The 27,454-nt window shown below is 39.0% G+C and overlaps 1 protein-coding gene across 11 annotated transcripts in view; it reads right to left on the bottom strand.

Annotated features, from left to right (window-relative positions):
* The window catches only part of LOC114096632 (integrator complex subunit 6-like), a 64,068-nt gene extending 38,483 nt beyond the window's left edge, over positions 1-25,585 (bottom strand). For 6 of the 11 annotated variants that reach the window (XM_027940178.3, XM_027940180.3, XM_027940179.3 and 3 more), the window contains exons 1-6: positions 25,126-25,585; positions 24,917-24,994; positions 3,626-3,775; positions 2,746-2,835; positions 2,319-2,502; positions 1,801-1,929 (exon numbers count right to left, since the gene is read on the bottom strand). In XM_027940178.3, coding sequence (XP_027795979.3) covers positions 1,801-1,929; positions 2,319-2,502; positions 2,746-2,835; positions 3,626-3,775; positions 24,917-24,994; positions 25,126-25,236 — 742 coding nt within the window. In that variant the 5' untranslated portion in view covers positions 25,237-25,585. Of the gene's footprint in view, positions 1-1,795; positions 1,930-2,318; positions 2,503-2,745; positions 2,836-3,625; positions 3,776-18,768; positions 18,812-24,916; positions 24,995-25,125 lie in introns of those variants that run through there. The other 5 variants (XM_071606776.1, XM_071606781.1, XR_011705730.1 and 2 more) reach the window with 5 other exon arrangements.
* Between the last annotated feature and the right edge of the window lie 1,869 nt (positions 25,586-27,454).

The following is a 27,454-nucleotide window of genomic DNA, read 5'->3' as shown; positions in this document are numbered from 1 at the left end:
TTCCTAAGAAAAGAGTTCTTTGCTTTCATCAGAGTGTGAAAGGTTAAGAACTCTGGTCAAAGGGGAACTGGAGCTAGAAAGAAAATGTGAGCCATTTATATGACATCAATTCCCACTAGGATTTCCACATGAAAGTTTTCAGTTCACATCAAAGCAGTAAACACAAAATTATGGCCTGGGCAGTCAGTTGCTAGCAATATAGCATGCCCCTCCAATATGATTGATTTAAAATAGGCTGAGAGGCCTCAGTATTCTATGGAAGCTATTTTTAATTTCAGAGTTCAAGAAACTCCTAAAATTACACATAAAATTGTGTTTGATATATATACACAATGGAGTAATACTCAGCCTGAAGAATGAGATTATGGCATTTGCAGGTAGATGGATGAAACTGGTGAGTATCATGCTAAGTGAAACAAGCCAGTCCCAAAAAGTTAAAGGTGGAATGTTTTCTCAGATATGCAGAAGCTAATCCAAAATAAGGAGGAGGGAGTTTAAAAGAAAGAGAGAGAAAAATGAAAAAAAGGGAGAGAGAATTTCATTAATATAGAGGAACAATCTGTAGAGTAGATGAAGAGGATCGAGGAGGAGGAAGGAACTGATTTAGGAGGAGGAAGGAACAGGAAAAGGGAAGAACAGTGGAATGAATCTGATCAACCTTTTATATGTGCATGCATGGATGTGGTTCAGTGAGTCTTGGCATCAGGTGTATCCTTAGGACACTAATTTAAAAAAAAAAAAGAAGTAAATGGATTGAAGAGGGACCAGTAGAGGGAGGTGAGTGGGGGATGGGAGGGAGAAATCCTGGTAGAAAAACTTGTTTATGAGCTGTCATTTTTTTGTAGGGAAAAGACTCCACATTTTTCCAACATCTTCTCAAAAGGATCCAAGAACTAAAGAGAAAAAAAGTCAAGAACCACAGAATGGACTACTTCAGATAGAAATGTGTAACTTCCTGTTTTATCACTTTAGCCTTGGCCAAGGCAATTAAAATGTATGGATCAGATCAGATAAGCACCATGGTTAACAATGGAACCTATATATGCATATGTATATATGTGTTTGAACTGACACATGAGGAAAAATAATAACCTAGATCAGAAGTCTAAGGAAGTCCTGCAATTACTATAGTATGGTTTAGTTCCCTGGTCCCTTTGAAATCCACACATATTCAATAGTTACAAACATCCATTCACAAAGCATCTGAAGAATGACTATGGCCAACTTCCCCCATGCAAAAGTAGCTTTACTTTTATCTATTTCTAGATGTCAAAACTTTTTGTAAAATCTCATTTGAAAAGGTTCTGCAGTTAAAAAGTGATAAGGAAAATACCAGCATAGGACCTTATGGAATATTATAAGTTCCTAGATAAACATTCACAATCTCTTGTTTCAGTGAGGTTAACTAACAAATATCATAAAGACAGGCACCTTTAAATATAGTGCTCACAATCCCCAAAACAGACTGCTACTGAAGTACCATACCATAGTGAATATCCGGATATTTTGGGAATAGAGAGGTAAATGAATTAGTGTCATCTCCACAGTGGGACCAGGGAATATAAAAGAGGTCAGGAAAAGGAGGAATTTTCTTAGAAACATTCATGTGAAAAATTAAGGTTATTAGAATTTGGCTACCTGATATGCATACATAGGCAATTATTTGAAGGATATTGTAACTATTCAAATGCATATGGATAATAAAAGCTATCTCTATTACTAATTCCTGAATATCTTCTGAATCTCAAGTCATTCTCCTATGAAACACTTAAGGGTTAAAAATAAGTTGATTTACCTTACCTTCTCCAACAGGAAGTGGATCTGGTCCCGTCTTTTCAAAATTAATAACTACACCACTCTGAACTTTTTGAACTAGAGATTCTAAACACTGATTCAACATTCTTTGTGTCCTAACACAGTAGGAGCGACCTATATCAAAGAGAAAAACAAAGTGCACAAGTTTGATAGAACAAAATACTATTTCATGGGCTGGGGTTGTGGCTCAGTGGTAAAGCACGTGCCTAGCATGTATGAGGCACTGGGTTTGATCCTCAGCACCACATATAAACAAATAAAAAATAAAGGTCCATCGACAACTAAAAAAATATTTTTTTAAAAATACTATTTCATAATACAAGCATTTGAAATCCTAAAATAAAGCTTGGAATGATCATAACTACATTGACTGCAAATATAATGAGCTTAAGCAGTAGAGTTAAAAGGTTTTGAAGGAAAACAAGCCAAGTCTATATATGGCACTATATAGACACTCTGCTGCCCTAATTTCTTCCTTCAGAAATAGGAAATATTGCCAATACCTCCTGTGACTTCACACATCTGTGTGATGGCCGATTCATCTGTGGGTACACTCCCTAGTTGCTCTGGTTCAGTAGAAGCCACTCCAGGCAAACGTAACACCAGGGCAAATAACCTTTGATCCCAACGAAAAGGTTCTTTGGTTAGTTCACTTCCAGGCAGAGGAGAATTTAAAGGAAGATGAAGCTATAAGGCAAAATTTGAAAAGGTTCATCATAACAACCCATATAAAAATGAGGAAAGAGTTAAAAGGTTCACTTTTCTTTCATGGAACTCAATAAAATTAAGCAATCTCTCAAGGATTACCAAGACAGGAGGTTTGTCCAAACTTGATTCTTAACTGGAAATACATGCCTCCCACACAAATAGCTGCATGTTCTCTGCCATGTAAGTGAAATGTAAAAAAAAAAAAAAAAAATTAAATCTCACCTCTTCTTGAACGCTAGCAGTACTTGTTAACTTGTTTCCATCTGTGATGGTAATTAAAATAGATGGTTCTAAAAAAAATGGATTTCTTCCCTAAAATACAGTTAAAAAGCATTAGAGCTATATAAAGTAATAAAATTGTATTTCAAGTTTTACATTTGCCCTGCTAATGACCTCTCAAATAAATGATAAAATCTGCTTGGATAAATAAGAAGAAAAGATTAGAGACCAAAATATGTGAGAATCAAAATAACAATACCTCCTGTGGAGAGGTAATACTTGTATAAACTGAGAAATTCTTACAATTCAGAAACTCCCTAATCCCTAATATTCAAAATACTTTTTTCCTCTCTCTTCTTTTCAAGTAATGACAAAATAATGATATTAAAGGGATCATAATGGTAGTATCATCTATATTCATTAATCAATTCACCTGAGTCAAAATCTTGGTAGATTCACTCTGCAACCTTAAGAGTGACTCTGGAGACTATGGGCATTTTTTAGAGTAGAAAAGGACAATGGTAGAAGCAACAAATGCTTTTCAGCCTTCTTATTCTAGAGCTTTTTCATCAGACTGGGAGGAGCAAGGTGGATTAAGGACAGAGTTTCTCTCCAACTATCTTGTTCCAATATTTCTCAGCAATTTATTCATTCCATTCTCTGATGATCTGATGGTAGGTGATTTTAACTATTTTGTCATCAAACAATATACAAGAACCAAACAAGAGGATTTCTTTTTGCAAAGTACATTCTTAAAAGGCATGTGAACCTCTTTTTTGGAGGATGTGAAAAGTAACAGAAATCTTGGTAACCATGCCCAAGTTTGAATTCTTACCCCAAGTCATCAAAATAAATTAGCTGTACTCACTCAAATTTTTTTTACCTGTCCATAATTGTCTATTCCAGATATTAATCTATTGAGATTTAACAAATCAAATGAGGATCTTAGAGCCTGACCAAGAGTAGTCAGTCCAGAAGCCTGAAGATTTTTTAGTTCGCTCATGAATGTTGCGTGATTTTCCTTCCAACCAGCCTGAAAACCAAACATTTACAAAGAAATTCCCGATTATACAATGAACAATATAAAAAGTATGAACAAGAACTAAACAGCAAGTATCGAGCCTCTGTCTGGGAAATTAATCACTCCTTAACCTAATTCTATTTTATATTTTGCCTGCTTGAGTTGAACTAAAGTAAGCAGTTTGAGAAAGATCTGCTAACTTTAATGATCAACAGCAAAAATCTCAAGCAAATATATTCAGTTACTAGGGCAGGAGAGCTTTGACTCAAGAAGTCTATTTTTGTATTTAGGCTCAACCAAACTGACCAAGACACTTCTGTTACCTTATCTTGACACTGAAGAACAAGGAGCAGTTTTTAAACACATTATTCTCAATAGAGACAAATGGTTAGCTACTAAGTGTCTGATCTTCATGAATTTTGCTAGTCAGGATTCTTCCTCCCAAGAAAATTACTTTGACTTTTCAATCAGAGTAAAGGGAATTATAATAGAGCCACACTTCTTGGGAGATAACCCTTCTAGTCTCTCAAGCATTCAGAAAGCACCAACTCTAGAATAAGGGAAAAAGAAAAGAAACAAAAAGTTTTGGCAAAGGAACAGCATTCTCTAGGCACCCCATGAACAGTAGCAAAGAACCAATGACCTCAGGTCAACAGTCAACATGATTTCATTGACTGGTCTGTAGAAAAAAAGGAAGGAAAGGATGGTGCTGACTGGTCAGGGATGGATATAAAAACAAATCAGTACAAAATGTCAAGAAGAGAAGCCAAAAGAAATAGACCAACAGAAACAGATGCAATTACGAGTAAGTCCCAGGAGTGGAGCAGCAAGGATGACAGCCAATAGCACATCTTGGCAACATGGTGGACCTGAGCATGGTAGTCCTAAAGACAGCAGGGTGATATCCTGAATGCTACAATTATGCCAAGCAGGCCAGTATAGCTGGAGGTAGAAAGCAAGAGCAAATAATACTGAGATGAATTAAATTATTTGGATTTCATATTCAATTGTCCATTATTCATATAACTACAGTACTCTTTTCCAATTTCATGGTCTTTCATAGCACTAGGAAGTATGGAGGCAATATGAAGGCTGAAAGAACAGATGATGAGAGTGAGAGAATAAGCCTGAAGATCATGAGACTCAAGGGGTGGAGGGGGCTACCCAAGGGAAGAGAGTTCACAAAAGGATAGGACTCACTGGAGAAACAGGAGTAACCTGATTATCATTGTTCTGGGTACATGGCAGGAGGCACAACAGATCCAATAATTTGGGCTCTGACTTACAGTGATTTTTATACCATGTTTAATAGTTTAGATTGTATCTGTCAGCCCTGGGAAGAGCTTGGTGTTTTTAATTAGGGGAGTAGCATGATCAGATCTGCATTCTAGCCAGATAATTCTGTTGCGAGTTGGAGGCTAAATTGCGGGGTGGAGAGGAGGCTGAAGCTTAGGGCTGGGAAACTGGTTTAGAGACTGTTGCAATAGGGTATGAAAAGAGTAATGAAAGCCTGTCTAGGGCAGTGAGGACAGAGAAGAAGTTGCAGATTAAAGAAGGATTTCAAAAGGTGGAGTTGTACGGATTAGGCAGCTAATTACAGGGATAGGTGAGGGAGAAAGGGTTATACATTAGGTTAGTGTTTCTGGCTTGGGCAAACTTAGGAATGGTAGGGTTCTTTACCAAGAAGCTGCCTTATAAAGTTAACTATTTGGGATGTTACTTCATTTAGCAATCTTCCTTCCACACTGTAACCTTATGGCAATATCTATATTAAGTGTCGAATTCCTAAAGGACCATGTGACAGTTCAGGGTATGACTAAAGAAAAATGGACTATTTGGCTTGACAAAGCCCTAGGATAAGATTTGGGTGTCACTTTATAACTCATCAATATTTTTAAAAAATGTCCTAATTCTTCTTATTCAATCTGTCAGAATAATTACTATTTAAATATTCTTCTGTACTATGATTTTAAAGCATTTTTACATTTTCTGCCATCTGAAACTCTGACATTCTGTTTTTAGGTCAATTCTGATCCTTTGCAATAAACTGGACAATATGAGCAAATTGTAATCCTCCTACCTCATTACTAAAAAGTGTGTGCACTGCATTACCAAAGACAATGAATTTCTTGCTAACGGTCCCCCTCCCATTTCAAGAGAAAAACTAAATGCTCCTATATCCATTTTTCAAAATGCCAAAGGAAACACAATAAAAGAACCACAGATTAAAATATTTAGAGAACTTTAATAATGTGACAAATCTCTTTATAATAGTCTATTATAAAGAGATAGCAAGAGAAAGTGCGTGTTATAGTCTCTATTCATTGCTTGAAGTGAAGTTTTTCAGAAATGAATTTAGGACAGCTAATTTGCCATGTTTTTTTGTGTGTTATGCTTGGAATTTGAACCCAAGGCCTCTCGCAAGCTAAGCAAATGCTAAATGAGCTATATTCCCCAGACCCTAATTTGCCATCTTAATATGGTCTTTCTTTCAAATTACTTTATTTCAAAGATATCTTCCTCTCAGGATGGTGAAATTTGTACATTCTTGCAAAATTGTAGCTTACAAAGCACCTTCATACTTTACAGTGGTTTAGAACAACCTATACAACAGCACATTACAAACTCTATTTTTTAAAATGAGGAAGAAAGGAGACTTAGGTATATCTTATTTGTGGGAGTGACAGTGGTGACAAGTCACATTTTGGAACTGTAGTATCTGATTCAGAAGCCCTCAGCCACAAGTAGCCAGGGAACACTTCAAATATGACTAGTCTAAATGAAGATTTGATGTAGGTATAGAATACGTGTGTGTGTGTGTGTGTGTGTGTTTGTGTTACTGGTGATTTAACCTAGGGTCTCATGCAGGCCAGGCAAGCATTCTACCACAAGCTATATTGCTAGACCTAAACATGGGGATTTTGAGAATGTAGATCCCCAAACTGTAAAATATCTCATTATTCCTTTTTATATTGCCTGTTAAAAATGATACTACTTTGGATATTTTAAGTTACATATATTAATAGAAAGAAGTTTCATGTTTTCTTTTTACTTTTTAATGTGACAACTAGAATACTTTGTGTTGATGGCTGCCATTATATTCCTATTGGACACTGGTTTTTTAGAAGGACTGAAGACAGGCAGAAGAGCTTGGCATTGAGGCAGCAGACAATGGATTCATTACAGGTTCCAAGGCAGGGCAAATAGAATAAAAGCAGGGTCTCAGGGAGATAAGTCTGGTTCTAACATAGAAGACAGACTGAGGAAGGAGAAACTAGTCAGAAAAAGAAGTGAGGAGATTTAAATAGTAATCCAGGCCTGTGGGAATCAGGGTGTGACTTAGGATGAGAATAGAGAAGGGGTTAATTGAGAAACATTTGAAACAACAAGATAGGATTTAGTGACAGAGCAGGTACCATAATGTGGGGTGAGAGGAAAAAAGATGATTATAAAGTTTCTATCCTGAGAGACATAAATAAGGGAGGTTTAGGACAAAGGAGGATCTTAGCATGGGTAGAATCCTAAGTTAAGGATTTATTGTCTTTGCAGATCAAGTTTTAAAAGTCTCTCAGAGGTAAATGAAAATGGTGATGAATGATGACAGATTATATTTATAAGTGCCTACATGCTAGGAACTCACTTATGCCAAGCACAGTAACTTATATAAACCCTTCTCATCTGAGTCTCCTTACCACCCTCCAGGTGGGTGCTATTACGATATCCATTTTAATAGATGAGGATACTGAGTCTCAGCAAGGTGAAGGAACTTGTACAGGTCAGACAACTATAATTGGTGCAGCCAGAATTTGATCCCAGGTAGCCTAAACTCTGAGCCACCCTCCTCCCATTTAAACCACTATATTACACACTCACATATTTCATATAGAACTATTTGTCTAACAGTTCTTAAACTTAATGGATTTTCCAAATTTCATTTAATTTAAGCCTACTTTCCCTGATGACTAAATACAGAACAATTGGGTGTAGGGCAGACATTAAGTTTGGAATTAGAAGACCCTGGTCTATTCCGGGCTGTCACTAGCTTGACAAGTGAGTGGTCCATAGTAATTCACTTAGCCCTCTGGGCTTCTGTTTTCTCATTCAAGGAACAAAAGGGCTAAAAAAAAAAAAAAAGGAAAGAAAGAAAAAAAAAACCCTATTCTAAGCTCTCTTCCAGTTTTCATATCCTGTAATTTGATACCTCAAAGCAATCCTTTATATAAATTGGACTTATGTGTCCTATTATTCTACACCTTATAACAGCCCTTTAAATAAATCAGAAAGAAAACACCTCCTGCTTTAGAAAATGTAGTGCAGACCTGGTTTAAATTTGCATAGTCAACTAAAAATGACCTTCCATACTAAAAAAGCATGGGCCTTTCAGTCTATTGATGGCCCGGGTTCTGGTCTCAGCTCTATCTGGCTAGCCACTAGCTATTTATTCCCCACCCATATCACCACAGAACAGAGAAAATTTGCACTTTTTTGCTCAGAAAGGCAAAAACCAAAAGAAATCCTTTCCTACTACCATCTTGCACCCTTGTTTCCATTTTCTAACCTGACTGCTGTGTTTGGGAACAGGAAACCAGGATATTCTCTCTAGGCCTGTTGCTAAAGCTCTTTTTCATTTTCTGTATATTCTCTGACGTGTGTGTGTCTGTGTGTGTGTATATATATATTGTCGATAGACCTTCCTTCCTTCCTTTCTTCTTCCTTTCCCCTTCCTTCCTTCCTTCTTTCCACTGAGAATGAAACCCAGTGCTTCACACACATGCTTGGCGACTGCTCTATCACTGAACCACAATCCCAGCCCTGACATGTGGTTCTTAGTTATACATATATTACAACAGACCTACAGGGAGGTCTGCCAATATGTAAGCCATTTGGACGCTTTGGTGAACATACATCTAGGCTATGTCCTCAGCTCTAGCTTTTATCAGGAATAAAACTGGTACTTAGAACTCAGGCTGGTTCTTGGGACATATTTCTCCATTGATTTCAAATGAAAGAAGAAAAGGAGGGGGTATTACTTAGTGTCTTCCTCAAACCTCAGCTTCCTAATCCTTATCCTTCCTGAACTTCATCCCATTTTGGCCAGACTATTTCTCATTGATTTTTATTTTTTTTTAAATGAGGAACTCTTTCCTTCATCAAAATCTTGACAGGAACTATAAACAAGTAAAAGAGAAAAAAGCAAATCAACTGTCCTTGAAGAGGATGTGAGAACAGTGTTAGAGCCCTTTCTGAAAACTGTCACTCTATCTCCAAAGGTCATTTGTAATCATTTTCCAAAATACTGGTGACATTGCTTGAGTATAATGCAAAGGTTTCATAAACATACTATTAATTTCCCCTCCAAGTTAACTTATAAAAGAAATTTCGGCCAGCTGCGCCTAACTTTCCACACAAGAAATCCTCCTTACAAAATGTACGTAAATTGAGCATATGTAAATAAAAAAAAACTGAATAACTAAGATTCTCTAAGGTGGTAGCTATTTAAAGGGACTGGAAGTGGATTTTTACCAAAATATAAATAAGTAAAATAGAATCCCATATATTACATCAGGGAGAGAACTCCCTGGAAGGCACCACTTGCTGTGTCCCAAACTTGGTGCTGAGCCACTACACAGACGATTTGGGGCACACTTCTCCCCTAAGCCTATTTGGATGTCCCCCTAAAGAATGGTGCAGTGCATCCCAAATCTTCCCAGCTTGTCAACAAGCCTTTTGCAATAAAGAAATAACATGTGTCACTGACATGCACAGGTAATCCATGTAGCTTTCCCTTCTCAACAGACATTTTATCTTTTATTAAAGGAAATGAAATCAGCCCAATACTATTTGCCCTTTATAAGACCATCTTAGAGCTATTCTGGACTTTGGGCTTCTTTCTAGATAGTTACAAACTAGATGAGTAACAGATTGGAGTGTTTTCCCAGATGTCCCAAGTTAAAGCTGGTTAGTCTAAATTTAGCTGGGCCATCAATTCTCTTGGTGAAAGATAAACTATTTTCCTTTTGCTCTCTGTAAGTTTAGGGGAAACTTGCTCTGCAAAAACCCAGACAATTGGAATAAATCAATTTCAACAGTGTTTCTTAACCAACTTTCTTCTTCAATTTAACATTCTATCATCTTTGTCATTACAAAATGTTCCTATGTTGGTAAACTGACTAGTAAAATGGAATGAAGTGAACAATAAGAAGTCCTGCTTTTCCAATCAACTCTGTCTCCCAAGGAGACACATGGCTTTTCTCTTTGTCTCTGTTCTTAGCCTTATATTGAACATTTATGCAAGTTAAAACTTTTCTATGGCAAGGATTTTCTTCTTGCAATTAAAATGGATTCCAATTCTGATAGATACAAGACAAGATTTACCTGCTCTCTTAATAAAACACTGACAGCTGAATCACCTTAAAAAATTAAAATATCCTTTATTATGTTTACACCTTTAAAGGAGGTTGTTAAAATCATGAAGGACATGTTAGGAAGAAGCTTTACCGTTACAAGAATAGACTTATCTTTCTTCTTGTACCTCCTTTTCAGACTCATTTTTGCATTATATTTTCTGACCCTGTCTGACACATTTTTCCCCTTAATACTCTAGCAATTTGGCCTGATTTGATTTCCCATTTTTTGTGATTTTCTCACTTACTCAAGTACCAATCAATTATCTCAAGGTATTGATACACTTTTGGGCACAAAGGAGGCATTTCACTATTCTTTAATTTATATGTACTTTTAATTTCTTTTGTTAATTTCTTATAAAATTCTTGTTTTAAGACTATCTAGTTCTCTTGGATTCCCTTTTGTCAAAGTCACCTCCCAAAGTCCCTTCTTGGTGTCCTGAACTTGCTAAAATGTATGTGCAAAGTCCATTTTACTTGATTAAATGAGTTCTCTCCCAGTGAGTTCTAAATGCTATCATTCTGGGGTTCAATCTACCAATTTCTATCCACATCCTTCAGGAAATATTACCAATCAAGATCACATAAAAGAAGTCTACCTTATTTGAGTCTTCTACGTTAAAACTATTCTTAAGAAGTTACCTAATATAACAGAAACTTGTTTGACAGTCTAGGACCACTGAATTGCTTTTCAGCAGATGGTTAAAGACTCTTAGAGGGCTGCGGCTGTAGCTCAGTGGCACAGCACTTGTCTAGCATGTGTGAGGCACTGGGTTCAATCCTCAGAACCACATAAAAATAAACAAATAAAATAAAGGCATTTATTTTTTAAAGACTCATAGGACTACATATTTTAAGTGAACCTGGCAAAGAAATGATGCACATTTTGATTCCATTGATACAGTTCACCATCACACATTGTCTATATAATATCTATGAATTTTTTTAGTGGCTGAATGATCATAAAGATTAATAAAGCAAATTTTCAAAATACTTTTGTAAAGTTTTCCAATTCCTACCCTAGGAATTTGGATAAAAGTAGGAAGCACCACATCTCTCCAGAGTTTAATGGAGGACTGGGGGTGCAGCTCAGTGGTAGAGCACTTGTCTAATATATGCAAGGCCTTGGGTTCCATCCCCAGTCCTACAAAAAAAAAAAAGTGCACTGGAAAATATAAGATGAAAAGAAAATTTATCTTCACTAGTGGATGTTAACACATAGAAACAAATAGGTTTTAGAAACTTTTCTCCTCTGTGCAAGAGTCAATTGCAGTGCTGTTGCAACAGAAATGTCTTAGAATTTAGAAAGCTTGGTAGGATATAATTGTTAAATTTCCTTTACCCTGGGGCTGTGGATGTAGAGTGCTTGCCCAGCATGCTTGAGACCCTGGGTTAAATCACTGTGTGTGTGTGTGTGTGTGTGAGGGGGTTCCTTTTCCACGCTCAGACTGTTTCAATTGTAGCTATTATCAGGGAAAAAATAGTACTGTGCAGATCACATGCATGTTTACTTAAGTTTTGGCTTCTAAAATGAGACTTTTTTTATGAACACACACAAGATAAAAATTAACAAAGGTAGTTTTAGGGGAAAAAACACATGGGCAGGAATATGTTTAGCTAACTAAACACTGCAAAAAGAGTTGAAAATAAATAACAGAATGGCCATTTATGAATTTCTAAAGATTAGATAGCATCTCTTTCCCCTAGACTAATTTTTTTTAAAGCCTGAAATAATTTTATGAGCTATTTATTACATGATAAAAGGAACTCAAATTAATTTTTGAAAATCTCAACAGAAAAACAAAATTAGTCACTCTGTCCATCATTTCAAAGTAACCATCAGTAGGACTCTGCCCTGAACATTTAACTATTTATTAGTGGCAAAGGGAAACAACATCAATAAGACAGGGTGACAATTACAGATTTAACTGCTAAGTGTGTGATATTGCACATTAAGCACATCTAGGAACTGTTTTCTAAAGTTTAAAGTAATTTTGAAATCACCTTAAATTCCAATTCTCAATTATTCCACTTCCTGCCTTTCAGTTATACAATCTCTCCTGTACTTTTTTTCCAGAAAGACCCCTTGAAACAATCCAGTCTACTCTGTTCATTTAATAGATGGGGAAACTGACACCATAAAAGGTTAAATGACTTGCCTGAGGTCATGTGTATAATTCTACTGCCTTCCAGTCTAGTACTCTTTACAGAGCTGCCAAAGTAGCACAGCTTGCCATATAACATGGCAGTGGATGGTGTGATCTACCTGAAAGGATTACTATGACCACTTTTTATAAGTACCCAGCGATGGTGTAAATCTGCTTCTAATATACAGCTCAAAAGCATCACTATGGAGTATTTCATGTCTATGCATCTATGTAAGATTTCAAGAGAAATGGAAATTTTGCTTTGTATATCACCAGCATTCTCATTCAAGAAAGAATACAAGGGAATGCAGCTAAGTGGTTAAGTGCCCCTGGATTCAATCCCTGGTAGAAAAAAAAGAAGAAGAAAGAAGGAAGAAGAAAGAGGAGGAGAAGTGGGGAAGGGAGAGATGGAGGGCGAGGAAGAGGAAGAAGAAGAAGAGGAGGAGGAGGAGGAGGAAGAGGAGGAAGAAGGAGAAGGAGGAAGAGGAGGAGGAGGAAGAAAAAAAGAATGAATGAACAAATACAGGAAGGAGCCCTAACTTTTCAGTGCCAAATCTGTATTAAATGCTAGATATTCCCTAGAATCCTTTAGTCCACTGCCTAGTTCTATGGGCCCTCTTCCTATGATACAGAAATGCAAAGAGAAATGGGTTTCTTATTAAATAGCAGTGCCAATTTAAATCAAACCATCTTGGTCTAGTTCAGGCTAATCAACCACTAAAGGTCATACTCCAGCTCCCTCCCCCATTCCTTCTGCAACTTCTAATCATTATAATAGCACTTTAAAGCATCTTCCATCACAGCTTTCCCCTCAAGTCACACCCTTAATGGGATGCTGTCAGTTCATTTCCTTTCCTCACCCAGGCCTTCAACTCCTGGCTCTGGATCTCTTTTTCTTTTGTTGACTGTTGTTCTAAGGGCTGTCATCAGGAGTGGGTAGAAAAGACAGGTCTGTCTAAAGTGTATGTCCATAAATGATGGGAATAAGTTTATACAAACACATGGAGCAGATTCCAAAGCTCTGAATGCCAAGCTGAGCAATTTAGACTTAACTCCATTGGCGTGGGGAGTCTTTGAAGGTTTGTTGGGAGGGTGATATGAGGGAACCAGCTTTAGTGGAAAGTGAGCAGTTGATTACTATGACCACTTTTTATAAGTACCCAGCAATGGTGTAAATGTGCTTCTATTATACAGCTCAAAAGCTTCTTTTTTGTCAGTTGGTGTGAGTGGGGAGTAGGAATTTGGGAAATACTTGAGAGATCAGTTAGAAGGTTGATAGAGTGGTCAAAACATTAAAACATAAGGACCTGGATTAAAGTAATGGCAGTAGAAATTGAGTTGAATGAATGTAGGAGACATTTCATAGGGAAGACAGATGGTCCTTAGAAGATGGAAGAAAAGAATCACAGCTGAATAATGACTTTGCTTTTAATCCTGAGTGAATAAAAGATGAGGAATGTAGAAGAGATGGTAAGATTATAGAGACATAGGAGGTCTAACTGTGAGCTGATAGTAGGACAGAGAGCCAGGGGAGATGACCTGGAGTCAGTTGAGAAACCTGGGTGAAAAGTTGGAAATGTTGAGGCATCAGTGTAGATGAAATATTTGAAACTATTAGTAAGGTGGGGTGCACTTATCAGGGGGAATAATTTAGAAGATAAAACAAGAATAAAAAGAGAGAGGTAGGGAAACAGAATAAAGGAGGTTACAAGTTTCTGGAAGGAAGGAGTAGCTACTTTCAAATGCAGTCAAGAGTAAGTAGAAGAAACAGTAAATTTGCCCAAGAAGCCCTATAGTAAATCCTAAGACCTTAATAAATCATATTTACTTTTCTCAATAGGACTGTTCCTCAGTTGTACAAACAAAAACAATAATGTTCAGAGGCTTTGTTTCTATAGCATTCAAATCCAGAGCTTGGCTCTTGGTATTTAATTCACTGAACTATTCAAACTAAAGGGGGAAATCTACACAATGAAAACAGCAACAGGCATCAATGAGTAGTATCATCAAGTGAATAAGGCTTGAGATACAGTACATTACTTTTTCTAAAAACATGTTACACATCACACCAAAAGCCTTCATGTAATGTTTCCCTAGTTAGGACCCCAATGGTTGAGTTGACAGCATCTCTGTTTCTTTTCTGAATCCGCCCCTCTATGGTAGGCCATCTGACTAAACAGTAGAGTGGAAAGCCATCTAGCTATGACAGATTTTGCTGGAGAAGACAGTGGGAGATCTGGGTGAAATGAGGATCACACCAGAAAATGAGGCATATAAAACTCTAAGACGCAGTATGGTACATCCAGGCCTTAAAAAATAAATGTCTTCCTCAGTCACAGTCTGTGAGTTAAAAGAAGCCAAGTAGCTACCAAAGAAAGCGTGGACTGTCTTTCTTTTCTACACAGAAAAAAAACATTTATCAGGAGATTAGTAAAGTGGTAATGGCATTTCAATTTTTGGTGCCACTAGACAGTCAAGGACTACCTAGATACTTTTAGAAGCCTACCACCCTTCCTATAGGGCCCACTCAGCCCAGTCACCAGATCACTCCAACTTTCACCAACATATACACTCAATCTGAAGCTCCATCAACTCAGAATCTCAACAACTCCTTGTAAGGGCATATCTGTGGAACATCAAAGGCAGAAGTGTAGCAGGGCATGGTGGTACCAGCTATAATCCCTGCTACCCGAGAGGCTGAGGCAGGAGGATTGCAAGTTTGAGGCAGCCTCAGCAACTCAGCATGGCCCTGTATCAGAATACAAAGTAAAAAGGGTTGGGGTTGTAGCTCAGTGGTAGAGTGCTTCTGGGTTCAATTCTCAGTATCCTCCCAAACAAATTTATGCAAACAAATGCATAATGATATTCACCCAGAAATAGCCAGAGAAATAATAAAAATAATGCTAGTACTAATAATTTTCATCCATTGAATGTTTGCTATATTATCAAACAGTTATATTAAATGCAGATATAAATAATAGCATTCTGACTCTGAAAAATGATGGTTTTGGGACATATGGTAATAAAAAATACCTATGAGAAGTTATCAAAACAAAACTCCTATCACAATTTATAGAAAAAGTGAAGTGGTTAATTACTTAAGTCTTTGGAATAGGTCTAGACCTATGTTGCTATCGGTTTTGTTTCTTAACCTCTCCAGGCCCCAGATAAAACCTCTTCCTTATCTATTAAATGGTGATAATAATAGTACCTATGACAACATAAGCTGACGGGGAAGATAAGCTAAATAATACTTTATGTTCATTGGCACACTGCCCTGTACATAAGCATTACTCAATAAATGTCAGCTACTATTATTAGAAACCAATTATATGATCATTCATGATTACAAGGAAGCAGATATAAGTTATCTCATAGATGAAATACAGGGTATGCTATAAAAGCTAGATAACACCTTTGACTGCAAGATAGGACTTAGAGGGATCCAAAACTAGGGCTATAAAATGGTCCCACCTCTTTGGCACTGGGAATTGAGTCCAGCATCTTAGGAATGCTAGACAAACTCTCTCCCACTGAGCTATAGCCCTGTCCTCCTCTCTCACCTCTTATATGTGGCTACTCATTACTCTATCTGTATTTCCATTCAGCTTCACAATCAAATATTCCTTAAATAGGGGCAATTATAGTGATAAAAATACAAAGAAACACTCTTGGAAATGCCACTAGGAAGTTGACTAACACCAGCAGTAAGAATCCTGGGAGCCTTCCTGTCCAGTGGACCTCCCCTGTCATTTTAATGCTACTGATGACTTCCTATGATACGACAAAGAGGCTCTGCTAGGAACATCAAAAAAGGCTTCAGTAAGAACAATGATACAAACTCCTCTTTGTTTCCTAGGTTTAACATTATGCCAAGGTGGAGAATTTATTCTTTATCCTACTTTTTCCCGAAAAAGGGTTGTTCTGGAGAAATTTTAGGCAAGGTGGCTAAGTAAATCTAAAAAGGGACATGATATATATTTGTAATAATACCCAAAGCTTGAAAAATGTACTACTACCAATGACCATGTTTTATGAACAGAATTCTTAACTACTACAGTTAGATTAGTTCACATATATACTCTTGCCATATTTAACCCAGAGGCGGGGGGACTTCTAACCCAACCAGTTGGATCAGCAACTGGATCCAAAAGTCTAAGCAACAAACCGGCTCTCAATACAAATAAGAATAGGATGCTTTCATATTCTGCCCCAGGGCAAAGGGTTATCAAGCTATCAACTCTGAACTGTATGATAACCTTTAGTGCTTAAATGAGTCCTTTATGGCATTATTCATTTTAAATAGAACTTCGAAAGGATCCTCCCTCAGAAACAAATTTTAGGGCATGAATATCAGAAAATACCTTCTGAAAGAATACAGACCAACACTGCTATCTAACAGAAATACAGTGCAAGTCATGTATGTAATTTTATATTTTCAAGCAATCACATTAAAACAGTAAAAGGTGGGCATGATGGAGCATGCCTATAGTCCCAGCTACTTGGGACACTGAGGCAAGAGGTTTGCTTGAGCTCAGGAGACCATGGCCAGTCTGGGCAACAGAGGGAGACCCTGGATCAAAAAAAAAAAAAAAAGTAAAAGAAACAAGCAATATTAATAACATAATTTATTGCCAAGCGTGGTGGCATATGCCCATAATCCTAGAGGCTCCGGAAGCTGAGGCAGGAGGATCACGAGTTCAAAGCCAGCCTCAGCAACTTAGTGAAGCCCTAAGCAACTTAGTGAGACCCTGTCTCTAAGTAAAATATAAAAAGGGGCTGGGGATGGGGCTCAGTGGTTAAGCAACCCTGGGTTCAATCCTCAGTACTAAAACAAACAAACAAAAGACATAGTTTATTTAGCTTCATATATTCAAAATATTAAATTTTCCATTATTCGGTACAGCATCTACTTACAGACTAGCAACTTTTCAAGTGCTCAATAACCACACATAGCTCATAGATACTGTGCTGAAGAGTATAGATAAAGTCAATCTACACATATGAAAAACTGCCACATTGGAAGAGCCATGCCAACCTCCTCTGCCATTTCAGCCCCTCACTGTCTCTGATGGAAGTTGTGAGGAAGAAGCTGGGAGGATGTGCTTTTAACAAATCAAGTTGGAAACCCAAACCCATTTATCAATAGTAGAAACAAAAATACACACAATACTTGTGGTTTTGGGTTTGGTTTTTTTTTTTTTTTGCTTTTTGCAGGTGCTGGGGACCAAATCCAGGGCCTCTGAGTATGCTAGGCCAGTTCTCTACCACTGAGTACACCCGCTACCAGTAAGCTGTACCCCCAACCCATAAACACAATAGTTCTATGGCTAAGTGACCACTAAGGGTTAAAAAGGCTTTCCTAAGGAGGAAGTTCTGGAAAGTTAATCATCATTTCCAACCTTGTACTCAGGAGATAATGTGTTCTAAGCTCCCAGTACACGTACCAAGGATCTGCCTGGATCTCTCATTTACACTCTATTGGTCAAAGGGAACTGGCCATGTTTACAAAGTTTCAGGTTCCTTTCTTCACATCCTCTACTCCAAACAGAGGGTCCTTCAATCTGGCCTTTCCCCAGAAAGCAATTTCTCCATGAGACATGAAGCAGCTGCCTGATTTGGTCACTCTGTTGAAACTGAGAACCCTGTGTTCCAAGCATTTCAAATTAGCTTCCTGACGCAAAGGCAAACTGAAAAGGAAAGCATTTGCCCTCTCCTTTTCTGCTCCCCACTGCCTGCTACCACTCCCATCCCGATGCCAAGGCCAAACACTTTCAAGCAACCATCTTATTAATGCAAAACTAGGCAACGTCAACTACATCTTCTGGGTTTCCCTCACCTTTCAATTTCCCCTCTCATCATCCCATTTCAAGGAATGCTGTATAATAATAATCAAACAAGCACAGAGACAGATAACAACCTTGCCCCATTTTTCTTCAAATCCGCTGAATAGCTCTTCATCTCAAAATAAATATACACACTCTAGCCTGTAGGCTTCAAAGTCCTTTTGCTGTCTAGCCTGAACTAGTTACAATCTTGACCAGATGAACTGAATTCTCGCAAAGGCCTGTGCATCCTCCCTCCATCCTTCCTCTCTAATTCTTTGGTTAAGAGTCCACTAGTCTTGACAGCACCCATACCCTCACCTACCTTCTCCAGTCACCTTTTCCCAACAACTATTCTCAAGACCCCTGATGAGTAGAGCCATATCTTTTACTATTCTGATCCCTTTAGGGCACATGTTTCTTGGTGTCACTTTAAGTCCTTATAACAAAGTCTGGTGCACAGGGGATGCTCAATAATCTTATGGTAAATAAATAGCTAGACTGCTGTAGCAGCAAACCACCTTCAGACTATACCTTGGAATACAGGCCAAGGTATTCAGACTATCCATGGAAAAAAAACATTTTAATCATATCACTGCAATATTTATATAAGCCAGACCCATATTTACCTGCAAGGGGGGGAGGGAGGCATTGTAGAAGATGCAAGAGACATTTTCTGGGTTGATGGAAACGATCTCTATCTTGGCATGGGGAGGTGGTTGCATGAATGTATAAATATAAAAATGCATCAAGTCATTAGGATTCCTGTATTTTACTGTATATAAAATATACTTTGATAAGCAAAAGAGAGAAAAAGGAGGTGTATACACTCATTTTATAAAAATATAATTCTATCATATCATAAACTGAACCCATATGAAAATGTTAACTGTAATAAACAATAAACATATTAAACTGTTAACAGTGGTCACCTTCTGGTGAATAGTTGTAGCAATGAGAGGGGAAGGGGGGTAAGTAGCTTTCACTCATACATATTGCCTCAAATTTTTTCTCCACTTATTGAGTATCTACTAAAATCGAGGCACTCCCATAGGTATCAGAGGTACAAATATAGCAATGTTCCAATGTATGCCCTTAAAAAGATTGCATTTTTAGGCCAATATGAATTCTAACATTCACCATCTAATGCATATGCTGGGACTGGGGATGTAGCTCGGTGGTAGAATGCTTGCGTGGCATTCATGAGGACATGGGTTTGAACCTCAGCATCACACACACATAAAATAACATGCTAAATGTGTATGTGTTCAGATACACACACACAGAGATGTGGATATATAGTTAAGGTATGTGGAAAGTGTTAAGGGATCACAGAAGGAATTGTTATACTGTTTGGAGTAGGGGTGGGGAAGAGGAGCCAGGTAAGTTTTGATAATTGTGGAATGAAGAGCTAAGATGTCAGGCTAACTAGTATGTCCCAGACAGAGAGAACAAGGTATGAAATAGCAAAAGGTACAGTAAGTTTGGAAAAGGGGGCTTAATTTCTCCTTGTGATTGGATCCTGATGCCCATTAGAAGAGAACAACGTGGAAAGAAATTGTTGGAAAGGTAACACAGGGCCAGATCGCAAAGGGCCTTGGAAGTCAGGCCAAGGTATTTGGACTTTATTCTGAAATGTAATGAGGAGCCACTGGAAGATTTTTTTTTCATAGAGGAATGATGATTTTATTGCACTTCATTGTGTTTTATTAAATTTATCAGGCAGTGTGGTACATGCCTGTAACCCTAGTCACTCGAGAGGCTGAGGCAGGAGGACTGCCAAGGTTGAAGCCAACCTCAGCAACTTAGCAAAACCCTGTACCAAAATAAATAAACATAAAAATGGCTAGGGATGTGGCTCAGTGGTAGAGCACTCCTGGGTTCAGTCCCCAGTAGAAGAAGGAGGAGGAGGAGGAGAAGGAGGAGGAGGAGAGAAGAAGAAAGGAGGACAAGAAAGAAGGAGGAGAAGAGAAGGAGGAGAAGAGCAATCTGTTGGCAATGAAGGGGGAAATTTGTTGAAAAGCAAGACTATCAATTGAGTGGCTGATGTGACAATGGTCCAGGGAAGAAATGATGAAGGTTAAAACGTGGAGCAAATAAGAGTGAATGGATACAAGAGAGGTTGAAGATACAAAATAGAGAGGCATCCATAATTTTGTCAATGTCCCCTAGTTATCTTAGAGTTTGGACCCTAGTCTGAAAATTGTACTTACTCCCTTGCCCAGAGATCTAGTCTCCTACATTAACCCTTCCCTTTTCTTTTTGATTTTTTTTTATTTTTTGATGGACTTTTATTTTATTCATTTATTTATATGCAGTGCTTAAAATTAAACCCAGTGTCTTAAAACATGCTAGCAAGTACTCTACCCCTAAGCCTCAACCCAAGCCCCAACCGTTCCCTTTTCTTATCTCAAAATAACTACTGCCAAATGCCTCCAATGGCCAGTGAGGAAGGTGAAAAATAAAGCAAAATCACAAGTGAAACAATCCATCATGAAAATCATTGCACTGCCTTCCAGCATTTTGTATTAAAATCACCTTGCATTTTCTAAGATGTCACCCAAAGCACTTCCTCAGCTTCCTAGACAATGAAGGGCACCCTTCAAAGTCGTCCCTTTTCCAAATAAGGGCCATGGAATATATTCATGGGTATATGTAAAAGGTATGTCTTAGTTAAAATTCCAATAAATGTCTATAACACATGTCATTTTAAAAGCTTAAGTTAACTTCCTTAATCTGTAAGGCAAAATTCTGCTTTTTTCTGATACATGCAGACACCAGGAAGCCAAGCTAGCTACAGAACGTGAAAAAAAGCAACCTTCAAGGGAAATTTCCCCCTTTTCAAATGTTTCAGGTTTTCAAATTGCTGGATTAGGATATATCTTTGAAACAGTATCTCTTCCTATTTATATATATATTTTTAAAATTCTGTACACTATTTTTATACATGTGTTTCAACTATTTCTAGAAAAATGACTCCATTTTATGTTAAAAATAATTTCCCTCAGGCTGGGGCTGTAGCTCAGTGGTAGAGTGTTTGCCTCATACATGCTAGGCACTGGGTTGATCCTCAGCACCACATAAAAATAAATACATAAAAGATACTGTATCTATTTACAACTAAAAAAACTTTTTAAAAAATCCCTTAATAAAATAGAAATAATTTTAAGAAACTAGCTTCAAATATAAAAGTATTTTGATTACTTATGCTAATATAAATCCCAGGCTAGTGGCTTACATTCTTTCAACAAGCATTCCTCTCCTCATCACTGAATAAAAGGAACTTGTAATTCATAACAAAACATACAAGACAGCAGAACCTCAGCCAAGATGATTAAGGATTATTATGCACATACACACACATTTTTTAAAGCCACATTCTGTATTAGTCTTATAAGGATGTATTGGTAATTTCAAAGTATTAAATAGGGTTTCATCCTAGCTGTGAACACCAAAGATGCATTGTATAAATAAATGTTAACAGTTGTGATACTATTTATAAAACTTGTTTACAGAGTAACACTTAAAACAGATGTGGCACACTATGCTTACATTCCATATGCTTTTTTATATGATCCCCAAATCAAGTTTAATTCCATCCATGCAAAGCTAAGTGCAAATAAAAGGTATGACTAATTTTAAAAGAACACACAGCTATTTGCCAAGAGGTATGCAATAAAAAGTTACTATGTCTTTGGCGAAATACTATATTTACATACTCAACAGTATACATCAGGAAAAATTCCAGTCACAGTAACTTTTCACAAGATTTATTATCAGAACTTGTAAGTAGATATACTGGGAATAGTGGCATGCCTGTTAGGGAAAAATCTCCCAACCAAATGCACAACTCATGCCTGTTACAATACCAATAGAAATGGCTCCTCTAGTAGAAAATAAAATTCATTTTACAGTATTTACAGTTGGATATAACCAAAACCTGAGAAAAACAGTTACAATGGTTCTCTAACCTTAGAGAAATTTAAAAAACACACAGAGATTATTCTTCAAAGAATAATCTACTAATAAAACCATAACATCACTTTGCTCAAAGGACCTCAGACTCCTAATGAAGAATGAACCTTTTTAAGTAGGAACTAAAATACCTGCTGACAATCAAAGAAAGGCCTGTTTCATAAACAGTGAGATGACGGAAATCAGATCTATGACTCCTAACTGTTAGCAAGTAAAAGACTAGAGTAAATCTTAAGAAAAAAAAATCACCAGATGTTCTAAAATATCTAACCTTCCAAGCAGACTAGATCCTAAAAGCAAAAGAACAGAATGATGGGGTAGGGGGCGGTTAGGAGTGAATGATCAAAAAGAGGCTCAGAAGAGGAAAATATTACCAAAATATGACCTATGATTTTTGAATTTGTAGTATGAAAAACAAAATGAAAAGAACATCATGAGATCATTAACCTTTTTCTAGAACATGTAGTTATCACCTAAGAGTAAAGTTGAAGCCCTTAAAAACTGTGGAAAAGCAAAAAGACTAAGATAATCAATGATCAATAACAAAACACATAATCAAAGTAGCTTACCATATTTGACCTAATGAGGAAAAAAATCAAATGTTTTTTGCTTTTGAAAAAATAAATATAGTATATAAGGTAACAGGATAAAAAGAGCCAACAGATGAAATTTCTACTGAACTAACATCCATCTTTTTCCCCTTCTGTTCCATCTGGAGCTTCTTTAAAACCACAGTTAAGATATATAAGCACTAAAAAAAATTAAGTATTGAAAACTATGTGGCAGCTGGAGTTAAAAGAGTAGGATAAAACTTTCTTTTTCCTTTCCAAAGAAAATGATTCTATAAACATTGCCATGCAAGTTTTATAGATAATATATATGTGTGTATGTGTGTATATATGTGTGTACATCTCTCTCTCTCTCTCTCTCTCTCTCTCTCTCTCTCTCTATATATATATATATATATATATATATATATATATATATATATATGTCTTAGCATTTTTTTAAATGTAAGTAAGCTGTTCCTTTAAAGGAAAAACACAGGTACACTACTTTGTAGTTTATCCTTTTTACTTTTCCACATTGAGGAGCATGCCTTCAAACGTTCACAGTACAAATGATGTGTTCTCATCTGTATTAGTAGTCAAAAAGGTGTGGCCATTTAAACCCAGGATGTACAAATATGTGCTTTAGTAGGTGTAAAAAAAATTGTCAGAAAACTGACATTTTTCAAAAAGCTAATGGCATTTTGAAAGATATATACTTTGTAAAAAGATATATTAAAAAACTGAAAACAAAGCAATGAAACCAGAACAGTGTCAAGAGGGACCTATTAATGAAATTGTTAACGGAAGCTACAGGTTACCAAATTAGCTTCCCTTTGGTTTTGTTATGTCTGAAGGGAACTCTTTGACCAACTATTCAGTCTGGTAGATTCCAGTCATTAAAACACCTCAGTCTGCTGAAAAGGATTACAACACCTGCAGACCGCACCTCTGCAGCACTATGGAGATAATTCCGAGGGGGAAAAAGTCTAGTGAAAGACGTCAAGGATTATAGTAATAACTTTAAATTGACAATATATTCAAGCATGCCTCTTACACAGGTTGATTTACCAGTTTGAGTTTTATTTTATCTGGCAACTTCAGGCGAAGAAGTTCTTTATCTCCTCACCATGAGAGCATAAATGAACTATCCCACATAGGCTAAGTCCTCCCTACTTTCCTCCGGTGGATCAGAACCCTGAGAATCTACTCATCGAATTGGGTGGGTATAACTGCTCACATTTTAGTCTTCCCTTCCTTTCTTGCTTGTCCCTGGACAAATCCCTACGTGGCTGGCAGAAACCTAATTTCTGATGCAAATAGGTAGGCCAGGTCCCTAAAAAGTTCTGCCCCTTGCGGGTTGTGCATGGGCATCTCTCCCACGTTGTTGCTTCGCTGGAATCTCAGATGAAACACTAACAGTAGCTAAGGTAACAGAATGGGGCTGAACCTGACCGAGTCCCCAGCAGAAACTGAGTCTCTGGGCCTGGGGGTTGGGAGTTGGCTGGGCGGACAGATTTCCGATTGGGCGGGGGTAGGTTTGAGGCTGCAGAGTGCAAAAGCAGTGTGTGGCCTTTGAAGGCCAGCGGCTGGCGCTGCCAAGCTTTGGCAGGAAGGGGAGGGGAGCGAGAGGAAGAGGAGGAGAAGGAGAAGCAGCGAAAAGTCTGAGGAGGGGGAGGAAGACTGGGCAGGCCGGCGGAGGGGAGGAAGGAGGAACCTGAGGAGGAGCTGGGGCTCCAGGAAAGCCCGCGCGCCCAGTCCGCAGCACCTCCCGGTGGAGTTTCAGGCTCCGCCCGCCCGCCCGGGCCAGGGCCGCGCGTGGAGCTCTCCGAAGGGGCGGGCCCGCCTTACAGCCTCCCTCCCGGGCTCGGCCCTCCTTCCTCCTTCTTCTCCTCCCTCCCCTCCTCCTTTCCATCTCCGCAGTGCCCTCAAACTCGCTCTCTCTGCCTCATACAAAAGCAAAATGTCCGCCATCTTCCGAGGCGGCTGCCGTCGTCGCGCCAAGACCTCTGCCCTCCCGCTGTTTCTCGGGGGGGGGGGGGGGCGCAGGGGGGGCTCCCCTATCCCGGATCCCGGGCGCCTTGGCTCCTCGGAAGTGGCTGACTGCACTGCTCCGCCCGCCCTCTGCGTCCCCCACCCACGCCCGCACGCCCGCTGGGGACGCAGGACCGTGGCGGGAGGGGGCCGAGGCGCCGGCAGCCCCAGCCGACTTGCTGCTGCTTCTCACCCACCACTCCCTGGATGGCCCGCTTACCTTGATGCAGTATGGGGGCTCGTCGTAGGTGACCAGCATGTACCTGTCTCCGCGGCTGGCCGGGTCCCGGGCACGCAGCTGCGGAACGAGGGATGACGGAGGGGGTCGCGTAGAAAAGGAGGGGAATGACAAGAGCGTTACAGAAGCACCTAAATCCACCTCCCAATCCCTCAGGAACGAGACCCATCACTCCCCTCCCCTCCCATTACCTTCAAAAATAACTCCACAGCGCCTTTGGCAATGTCCAAATAGGAGGTGCCCAGGTCAGTGCGCTGGTTCATGGAGGCGGACGTGTCTATGAGGAACAGCAGGATGGGCATCTTGCCCCGCACCCCTGGCTCTGCTCCCCACTCTCCTGGCCCTCTTGCCCTCACTGCCACGTACGGCCACCCGAACTCTGAACTCTGGCAGAGCCAGGGGGCAGGGAGAAAGAGGAAGAGGGGGAGACGGGACGGGACAGATGGGACAGCTCCTGGAGTCCTCTTTTAGCAGCCCCACCTCCTTTCCCTGCACGGGAACTTGAAAATGTGAGCGTGTGTAGCCCTCGGGGGCCTGCCCCCTCCCCTCTCCTCCTGCCACCACAACTGCCGCCGCTGCCGCTGCCAGGACTACTGCCTAAGCATCCGTCTGCACTGACTAGAGTGCTCGCCCCAGACTGAGAGCTCTCTCTGTTCACCGACACACAACTTCTGTCTGCTCACCTACCATCAGTACCATGTGACCACAATCCACGCCATTGGCTGCCAATTATCTTGAATTTGCATATTCATCAGATGACAGGACACGGGGAGGGACTTGGGCGAACCCAGGGTGTTGAAATTAGAACCAAGACAGGAGGTAAAGGGAAATGTAAAGGACCCTTGGTAGGCTCAGATTCTCTGTTAAAGGACTTGGAAGACTTTAGGATGATTCGTGCGGGTGGCTTGGATAGATTTTCTCTTGCTCCTCAAAGATGGTAATTCGAAAGGAATAGTGAGTTGAGCAACAGTTGTACAGAAGCAGATGCTTGGACGGGCCGCACAGAGAATGCTTTACTAACTGCAATCGATCAATCCTGCCAGTGGCTAAAACCAAAACATTTCAGAAGCGGCAAAGTTTCCTGGTCAGAATTACTCGCATTCCTTTGGATTCAGCACTGGCTTGATCGGTATTTGTGCATTATTTGCTGACCTTGTATTCCATATATATCTAGTTAGAAAGGAAACTAAATCTTTAACAGATACGGAAACTGGCGTTTTGTATACACAGACTTCTTCAGTTTTATTCAGCTCTTTGAAGCATTGGCAAGCCTGTGATAATTCCACCACTGTGTGTCTGCACAGCCTTTACACATGGGAGGTTTGCCAACCTAAATTCAGCTTCAATTCACAATTGAGCACCCATGAAGTGCCAGGCACCCATGGTAGACTTATTTAATTTTTGAAATAATTATGGTAGATGACATCATACTCAATTTTCAGAATAGGAAATTGCAGCTCCAGAGATTAGGGTAACAATGGGGATGCGGTCAGGTCTGTCTCTGTGGAAGGGGTCAGTAAGTAAGTGGTCAACTAGACATGGTGGTGATCATGTGACACAATTTTTAAATACAGAGTATTTCTAGCAACATGCTATGCACACATGATGTAGAATCCTGAGCCTCAATGAGTTCACACTTTTGGTGAGTAGAGATGATCTCTCTCACACACACATGTATAATCTTTTAAATGTTCTATGTAGACATCCTATGCATTTATTCTATGTGTTATATATATTCCATATACATATTCAATAGTATTTTCAGGGAAATAAGATTTCAAAAGAGGTCATGTGGCAGTGTATGAATCAGGGACAAACAGTGATGCAAATAAAAAGTGCAATGGAAGCAATGGTCCAGTGTTCTAGAAGTTCAGAAAGTTTCAAGGTCAAGGCACAAAGAGGGAACGGAGGGACTCTAGGTTGGAAGGAATGGTATGAACGAAAATTCAGTCAGAGACTGTACTATGCATGGTGTATTTCAGGCCAGTGTGGTGGAATGTTAGGAAACTGATGGAGAAATAAAGATGAAAAAGATACAATATTTGTATCCTGCTGATACAAATATTATGGAGGACAATAGCTTTATGGACTAGGGTACTAAAAGTATGGGAATGATGGGGGCCTGTGTATTAGTTTTGTATTTCTTTGTAACAAGTTAGCACAAATTCAGCAGCTTAAAATGGCACATGCATCTATTACCTATCTCATGGTTTCAAGAAGTCAGGGGTCTGGGTTTAGCTGGCTGATTCTCAGTCTCACAAGGCTACAGTGAAGGCCTGGTCAGGCCATTTTCTTCTGGAGGCTCAACTGGAAAAAGAATCATTTTCTGAGCTCATGCAGACTCTTGGCAGAACTCATTTCCTTGAGGCTGTATGTATGCAAGCTAGATGCCTCCGTCAGGCCCACCTACTATTGCAGTTCCCAGCCATGGGGGTATGGCCTCTTCTTCAGGGCCAGCAGGGAAATCTCTCACTCAGATCTGCTAATGTGGAACCTCATATAACATAATCATTACCTTTG

The sequence above is a fragment of the Marmota flaviventris genome, chromosome X (assembly GCF_047511675.1).
Source record: "Marmota flaviventris isolate mMarFla1 chromosome X, mMarFla1.hap1, whole genome shotgun sequence".
NCBI classification, from domain to species: Eukaryota; Metazoa; Chordata; class Mammalia; order Rodentia; family Sciuridae; genus Marmota; species Marmota flaviventris.
The sequence above is the reverse complement of the archived record's forward strand: the minus strand, read 5'-3'. Positions and strand labels throughout refer to the sequence as shown.